At 33.2% G+C, this 9,302-nt stretch overlaps 1 protein-coding gene across 7 annotated transcripts in view; it reads left to right on the top strand.

Annotated features, from left to right (window-relative positions):
• LOC106878324 (calcium-activated potassium channel slowpoke) overlaps nt 1–9,302 on the top strand; it is a 333,443-nt gene that overhangs the window by 185,968 nt on the left and 138,173 nt on the right. For all 7 annotated transcript variants that reach the window (XM_052978540.1, XM_052978541.1, XM_052978542.1 and 4 more), the window contains exons 11-12: nt 370–525; nt 5,437–5,549. In XM_052978540.1, the coding sequence (XP_052834500.1) occupies nt 370–525; nt 5,437–5,549 (269 nt within the window). The remainder of the gene's footprint in view (nt 1–369; nt 526–5,436; nt 5,550–9,302) is intronic.

Genomic DNA, 9,302 nt, shown 5'->3' on the forward strand with positions numbered 1-9,302 from the left:
CTCTCTCTCTCTCTCTCTCTCTCTCTCTCTCTCTCTCTCTCTCTCTCTCTCTCTCTCTCTCTCTCTCTCACATATTCTAGCTATAAATTTCAATTACAAGGCATTTGCTAGCTCAAGACTATCATAAAAGATGCCAAGATACTGCTGAGTGAGATTGAATCTGAAATAAGTTCTTGTGAAATGAACTTCTTATCCACACAACACGCACCTAATTTGAATTCTTGACAACCTTTCACAATTTGTTTGCATAAAAATTGTTACCTTCCCTGCTATATGTAATTGTTTCTTAAGGATGTTGGGGTGTGGGGTTAAATTTTCCAAATACTTTTAACTGAATATCATTCTAATTTGTTTTTATATTTTCTACAGGCTTACCTGTTAAACATTCCCAGCTGGGATTGGAAACGTGGTGATGATGCCGTGTGTATTGCTGAGTTAAAGCTAGGGTTTATTGCTCAAAGTTGTTTGGCTCCTGGTTTCTCGACACTAATGGCTAATTTATTCACAATGAGGTCTTACAAACCAGTAAGTAGTTGACCTAATGATCCCAGTTTCGTTTAATTACTCATAAAATTATTTTGTATTTTACCTCAGGGTTACTTTTTTGTCTTTTACTCTGCAGTTTCTTACACACACATATATGAACACACAGAAACATACACATAAATGTGTTGAAGGAAAGTGGTTCGAGACTGTTATTATTAACAAACAGTTACCAAAGAAGCAGATAATACAGTTCTATCACTTGAAAATAAAGATTATAACAAGACAAAATAACAATGAAGTACTGTATCTCCAGATTCATCAACTGCATCGTTTGAGAGCAATGTTTAAAATAATAGACCAGCCCATGACTGAGATCTCCAAGTTAGAAAGAGAGAAATCAAACTGAAATTTGATATCTGATTCCATATTCTTTTTACAAATCTATATCTTAGATTGTGTGCACTCCATACTAAATTTAGTATGACTAAATTAATCTGGAATCTTTCCTTTGCAGGACTGCATCATTCTGGAACCTAATACTCTTAGTCATATGTTGCCAGTAATCTCTTCTAATGCAATAAACTAACCCAGCTAACCTTATAATTCTATCTAACACCCTACACATCTTCCCTCCTAGAGAAATAAATAAACTTTGTAACTAGAAAAAAAAAAAAGAAACAATCAAAGAGAAAAAGGAAAGGTTATCAGGAAGCAATTTTTTTAATTTTTTTTTTTATTAAATTACTAAAACTTTTCTATTTGTTATAAAAATAAACTTTATCATAAAAACCAAATTCCTGAAAAGCTTCTGTCAGAAGCTGTTTACCTTACTTAGATCCAAATGTGAAGAAATCAGGTGAAACTGAAGGTGTGTGGCATAAATTTAGATTAAGAGATGGCTAAAAAAACCTATCTGTAACAAACCTATTCTCCCAACTATTTCAGTTTTTGTTTATTATTTGTATTTGTAAGGAATGGGTGTACTTTGTTTTGTTTTGTTTTGTTTTTGTTTTTTGTTTTGTTTTCTTTTGTTTTTGTTTTGTTTTTTTGCACTGGAAACTTGTAGGCTAGAATTGCAGAATATTTGATGAATAGTGATGGAAAAATCACTCAAACAGAAACTGTTCTGTGAAATGTAATAGTAAAAAGAATTAAGGAAAAGAAAAAAATGCTTATGAGTGTGTTTTGTATGCATAATTAAGGAAAGCACAATAAAAAAAAATAGTGTTGGTTAATAGACTTTTCAGTTGTGAATATAATCATTCATATATTAATAGAATTCTTCTTCCAACCGAACAAGTTGTGTGTGCATGTGTGTCTGGAGAAAGAGAGAAAGAACATGTTACATAAGAAGCAATCATTGAAATAGATTTAAAAACATTATTCCTAAGCAATCGTTATTTAAGGTAAAAAAATAAAATATTTGGAAAGAAAATAATCTTTTGAAATGCTTAGAATGCTGTCTATGAACTATATATTTACATCCACAAAATGTTTAGTGTAATTTTTAATCTCTTTCATAGATATTAAGCTTGAGTTTTCTCTTTTTTAAAAGAAAGGAGATTGGGTCTTTGAAACATTCCTGTCTTTACCAGAGCTGTAGATGAAATGAAGCATTTCCAGTTGAGAATTGAAACTGAATTTGTTGAAAACTTTCCCCATAGGGTGATATTTGTCATTCAGATTTGTAAGAAATAGGAATAGGATTATGTGACAGTCATGCTTTTATCAAAAACAAAATAAAGGCTAAAATAGACATAAACAAGCAATTCAAACTGGATCACAGACTAAGTTTATCAGGAACTTAACTTCTTATCATACAGTACTTACCACATTATAATTGAATAGATGAATGGTTAACAAGTTTAGTTAATGATCATTTGGTTTGTTATGTGTTCAAACTCAGTAACAGCCTTTTTGTTATTGTGTTTTTGTATTGGTTTACATTACTTGCTTCAATACTTTATTATCATGGTATGATTGCAATCAAGAACAATCTAGTCTGCCTGTCATATACTAAAATTATGATGAAACTTCAAATTAGCTGGTGGAAAAATTAATTTTAAATACCTATTTTTAGCAATAAGATTCCTATGATTAGTTAAAGGTCATTTACAATTATTGTTATTTTTACTACTACTACTAATTATTATTATTATTATTATTATTATTAGTATTATTATTAAGGCAGTGAGCTGGCAGAATCGTTAACACACAGGGCAAAATGCTTAGCAGCATTTTGTCTGTCTTTACGTTTTGAGTTCAAATTCCACCAAGGTCAACATTGCCTTTCATCCTTTTAGAGGTGGGGGTCGATAAATTAAGTACCAGTGAAATACTGGAGTTGATGTAATCAACTAGTCCCCCCACAAAAAAAAAAGATTTCTGGCCTTGTGCCTTTAGTAGAAAGGATTAAAGAAATCATTATTATTATTATTAAGGTGGTGAGCTGGCAGACTTGTTAGCACACCAGGCAAAATACTTAATGGCATTTCATTCATCATGTTTTGAGCTCAAATTCTGCCAAGCTCAGATTTACCTTTCACCCTTTTGGGGTTGATAAAATAAGTACCACTTGATCACTGGCATTGATGTAATCAACATACGCCACCCCACTGAAATTGCTGGCCATGTGTTATTATTATTATTATTCACATTCTGAGTTCAAATTCCGCCAAGGTCGACTTTGCCCTTCATCCTTTCAGGGATCAATAAATTAAGTACCAGTTGCACTGAGATTGATGTAATTGGCTGGCACCCTCCCCTAAAATTCCCGGCCTTCTGCCAAAATTTGAAATTATTATTATTATTATTATTATTATTATTATTATTCAGTAGTTTTATTTTTATAACGTGCTTTCACTTCACTACCGAACGCAGTTCTGTGCGCCTTGGGTATGTGCTGTGGTTTGCTGTGATGCTCTTATGGTTATTGTATTGAAAGTGTTTTGCATAGGATGTGTGCAGTGCTCAGTCGTGCAGTCTTCGGTATGTTATATATATTTGTAAGTCCTGGTGTTTTTGTTATGTATTTGTCTGAATATTTTTTTATTATACCTAAGGTACATACTATGATAGGAATTATTATTATTATTATAATCCAAGAAAGCAGCATGCTGGCAGAATCACTTAGCAAGTCAGACAAAATACTTAGTATTTCTTCCAGCTCTTTACGTTCTGAGTTCAAATTCTGATGCAGCTGGCTTTGCCTTTCATCTTTTCAGGGTCAACAAAATAAGAACCAGTTGAACACTTGGATTGATGTAATCATCTTAGCCCCTGTTCAAAAACTGCTGCACTTGAGCCAATATTTGAAACCATTATTTTTAATCCAAGAAAAAGAGATCACACCCATATTCTTTCATTAACCAACCTGTTTGACGTCTAACTGTTGTTGTGTAACCTTAAAGAAAAGAATAGGACAGAGATGAAATGAATTATTCTAAATTAGAAATCAAACATCTGAGCAATAAGGATTATCTTGATAGTGACAATGTGGTAGTTCAGAATAGCTTATATTAGAAATATTATGATATGGTTTGATCTTAAATTGTATTTGTTTTTCCATATTTCTATAAAGTGCAACTCAGACAAAATAGGCACAGGTATAGCTGTATAGGTCCTGGCATAGCTGTGTGGTTAAGAAACTTGCTTTGCAGCCACATGGTTTAGGGTTCAGTCCCATCGTGCTGCTCCTATGCCTTGTAAATGAATGCCTTGTAAATGAATTTGGTAAGCAGAAACTGGGTGGAGGCTTGTTGTGTGTGTGTGTCTTTGTGTTTATGTTTCTCCTCTGCCACCTCTTGACAACCAATTTTAGTTTGTTTATATCCCTATTACATAGTGGTTCAGCAAAGGAAACCAATAGAATAAGTACCAGACTTATAATAGAGTGCTAGAGTCAATTTGTTTGACTTAACCCTTCAAGCCAGTGCCCCAGCATGGTCACTGTTCAATGACTAAAACAAGCGAAGGTAAAAGATGACGATATTAGTTGTGAGTTCTTTTCTTTGTTTACTTATTCTGAAAGAATTGGAATTTTCACAAAATTCCAATTCCAGCCTTATTATGTTAGTAACATCTCATATAAGTAACTGTATGAACAGTCAGCTATGTGTACACTAAAATCTTATTCAGCAACACTAAACCATTATTAGCACTATTGCCTCACTGAAAACGTGGTCTTTGAATCTATTTGTGTCACATGCTTGGAAACAATGTTGCTTGATTCTTCCTCTAAGCCTTCCTTTAATCTGTAGGATAAAAATAAAAAATTATAGTTTACTTTTGTACATCAGAATATGTTGAAGCTGCATGGCCTAGTGGCTAGGATGTTGCATTTATGATTTCAAGATCGTGGTTTCAATTCCAGGAGTAGGTGGTGTGTTGTGTTCTTGAGCAAAACACTTCATTTCACATTGCTCCAGTTCACTCAGTTGTAAATGAGTAACTCTACGACAGACTGGTGTCTTGTTCAAGGAATGTTATGCATTTGGTATCTTATATACCATGGAAAAACCAGGTAATCAGCCCTATGAATCCTAGAACTGAAAACAGTACTTATTTACTTCACTTATGCAAAAATAAGGAACTTACAATGAAAGGTTTTAACTGTCTTAATGTTCATTGACTAAAACATCTGAAAATTTATTATCATCATGAAGACTCTTTCCATGTTGGCATAATGAAACCTTATTAAAACAGATTTTCTATGACCAAATGCTCTTCCTGTCAACAACCCTTACTAGTTTTTTAAGTAACATATTTTTCATTCCAGCAAGAGCATACTGAACTACAGAGCCTTTGTGCATTGGAGAAAGTAAACAACATAACTGTCTTTCAGTTATTACACTGTTAAGTGATCACACACTGAGTTATTTATACATACACGCACATACAAGTGTTTGTTTGTACCAAAATCATTTGTTCTCTCTTTCTCACTTTTTTCAGTCTCCTGATATGGCGCAATGGCAGAATGATTACATGAGAGGTACTGCAATGGAAATGTACACAGAATATCTGTCCAGTTCATTTAGTGGGATGACATTTCCAGAAGCAGCAGAGTATTTATAAACATTTTCTTTCGTTTTTAAGTCTTTATTTATTTTGCTATCACATTGTGTATGTTAGTTATTTATCAAATAACGTTGGCAACAAATCATACTGTGAAGTAATGGTGTGAGGTAGTTAGTGGTGGTGATGGAGAGATCAAGTGAAAAGAGATGTACAGGTGATAGTGGTAATAGTGGGAGGGTTCAGCAACACAGTAAAATTTACCTAAATAAATGACTACAAAAAATATTTTTAGTGGGTCTACATATGTTACTGCCAAGGTGTTGAAATAATAGTGATATCTGCTTGGCAACTAATGATGGGAATGTATATTTAATATGCTTGTTTGTGAATTTTTTTGTTTTGAGGTATATATTCTGAGTTGTCCTTCATTCTCATAAAGTTGGACAAGTTTGTAGATTCATGGTTTATGGTGATTGCTTATATTGATATTGGTTGATTTACTTCATAGGTAATCTTATTTGGCTTGTATAATACTTAGATAATGGTTTCTAGTTTTGGGAGGTTCTGTGGCATATATAATGTGTGCCTTAATAAAAATCATATATAGGTACAGATGTGATTGTGTGGGTAAGAAACTTATTTCCCAACCATATGGTCTTGGGTTCAAGCCCACTGCAAGGCACCTTGGGCAAGTGTCTTCTACTATAGCCCCAGGCTGACCAAAGCTTTTGTTGGTGGAAATTGAAAGAAGCTTATATATATATATATGGAATCATCATCATTTAACATCCATTTTCCATATGTGTCTCTGTGTGTATGCTTTGTGTTTGCATTGTGTTTGGCCCCTACCACCACTTGACAACCAGTGTTGGTTTGTTTACATCCCTTAGTGGTTCAGCAAAAGAGATCAGTAGAATATTACCTGACTTAAAATAAATACTAGGATCAATTTGATTATATATATAAGAAATATAAGATATATATATGTATATATATATATATATATATATATAAGAAAGAGCAGTAGTCAGGATTTGGATAAAAATTATATATTTGGCACTTTCATCTCTTTTGAGAGATTCATCATTAATGATGTGTTTATAGAAAATTCAAACCATTTATGTGTGTGTGAGAGAGAGTTAAAAGGTATGAATTTTCTATAAATATGTTATTTGTGTTGAATCTCTCAAGAGAGATGAAAGCACTAAATAAATAATGTTTTATCCAAAATCCTGACTACACCACTTCATACAATCTACACACACACATATATGTTTCTGTGTGTGTGTGTGTGTGTGTGTGTGTGTGTGTGTGCGTGCACATATGTATCATATATGTATCTATGTGTATATATATATATATATATATATATATATATATATATATATATATATATTTATATATATATATTATAATCATCATTTAACCTCTTTCCAAGCTGATATGGGCTGGATTGTTCAGTAGGATCTGATGAGTCAGTAGATTGTGTTGGACACCAATGTTTGCTCTTTGCATGGCTTGTACAACTGGATACCCTTTATAAGCCAACCACTTTATAGTGTGTACTTGGCACTTTGTGTGTGTGTGTGTGTGTGTGTGTGTGTGCCATGTAATTCACATGACTAAAGAATCCTTTTGATTAACCTTTAGCACACTGTAGGCGCATCGTATCACCGCATGAGTCTTCTCCCCTGTAGTAACAAGGTAGTGGCAGGGGAAACAATTCTAGAGAAAATGCGGTGTGTGAAAGGTTAAGTGGGAGTATAAGAGAATTGTATGTGCTGTTATACTAGGTGTTGAGAGTTTAAAGTATGATAGAAGAGAGAGAAATAGGTTTCTTGCTGTAGAGGAGATGCATGGTTACCTCACATTATAAAAGGGTGGCTGCAAATAATGGAAGTGGAGCTGGAAAGAGAAATAAATTTGGTGATAGTGAGGTGTCAGATTGTGCCCTTGAGGTGCAACAAGATGACAAGTGTGAGGACAGGAGATTGACAGAAGTGAGTGGGTAAAGCTTGAAAGAATGTGGAAGTGTGTGGGGGAGTTAGAGATAGGAGAAAAGATTAATGTAGTAAATCTTGACCAAGGGTGGAGGGGTGGCCAATGATATGAGTTGTGGGGAAGATCATAAGAATGAGGTATTATTGAACTACTAACTACATAATCAGGAGTTCAAATCTTAATGAAGGTGTTTTAGTCTAATCTATTATTTTATAAATTTGTTTGGAAAAAATTTTGCCATGAAAGAAATTCCAGACGGAAGTTGTTATTAAGTGAAAGGATTGGTTAAAGTGTGTTATAGGGAATCTGGTAGGTAGACCAGAGTAGATATGAAGATAGATAGGTATTTACTTGCACGTAAAGCCTGGAGGGAGTGGATGTAGATAGGATTTCAGAAGAGCAGAGGCTATTGTTATAGCGATAAAAAATTAAAAAGAATAAAGCTGTTAGCTGATGCTGATGTAATCATTGTACTCTAGGTCCTCCTTTTGCTAACCGCTGGTTATGTTACTCACTAAAATTAAAATGAGTCATCATCATCTTCATCATCACTATCATCATCATTATTTTAGCATCCACTTTTCCATACTTGCATGGGTCGGATGGAATTTGTAGAGGCAGATTTTTTGTCAGCTGGATACCTTCCTTGCCACCAATCCTTACCTATTTCCATGCAAGGTAATATTTCCTTTTGTCCAGACATGTTTTCACAGAAGATTGGAAACAAAGGATATGGTTTGCATGGTGGTGACACTCATTTACAACTATCAAACTATGTCAATGCAAGGCAACAATAACACACATGCACACACACACACACACACCTAGATACACACGCATACAGATACACATACTCATATACCTACATGTGTGTGTGTGTGCATAAAAGTAAAAACTTACTGCGATATATATATATATATAAATATATATACAGGTTAGGTTTGGTGATGCAAGCAGATAAATAGAACTCAAAACATGTGTACACATATATATATATATATATAAAAATTTAAGGAATGGAGAAAACGCATGTTATAATTGCATACTTTATTCCTACATATTGTGTTCTTTGCTACATTGGTTTCTATTAACCCATTTATTCTATCCGAAGAATTATTATTCATTAAGATAGAAGAAATACATATAATTAAATATATATATATATATATATATATACATACATACATATTTTTTATTGATATTTACCAGAAGCAATGGAGTGACTCAAGGACCAAGTTTCATGCATTGGCATTTATCAAATGCACAAACTCTCAGCCCTTGAGTCACTTAGGTCAGCCTGGAGTTATATTAAAAGACACTTACTTAAGGTACCATGCAGTGGGACTGAACTCAGAATCATGTGGTTGAGAAACAAACTTCTTACCACACTGCCACGCCTGTGTCCACAGGATGGAACATTTTTGTTACAGATGATGGAAAATATTTGCTTAAAAATTACTATAACAAACTTATTTCTTTTCTTTGAAGTACATTCACACATCATTTATATGCCAGAATTTTACATTTCTCAGTCAGTAATATTTACAGTAACCATTTCATTATAGAAAAATCTGCCTAAAAATATCAGTTATGGTGTTATGATGGTGTCATAATAGTTAGCTGTTAATGTCATTGTTAATTATAAATTATCTAAGCTTCATTAAATGTAGGCTAATTACAGGTACCATCTGTAACATCCAGTTCCAGAACAACTGTACAGTTTGTTTCATAATTCATTTTTTTTTCAATGTATTTTATCTTTATAGTGTTCACTTTGTTCATTATAAGTTTATATATAT

The sequence above is a fragment of the Octopus bimaculoides genome, chromosome 2, assembly GCF_001194135.2.
Source record: "Octopus bimaculoides isolate UCB-OBI-ISO-001 chromosome 2, ASM119413v2, whole genome shotgun sequence".
NCBI classification, from domain to species: domain Eukaryota; kingdom Metazoa; phylum Mollusca; class Cephalopoda; order Octopoda; family Octopodidae; genus Octopus; species Octopus bimaculoides.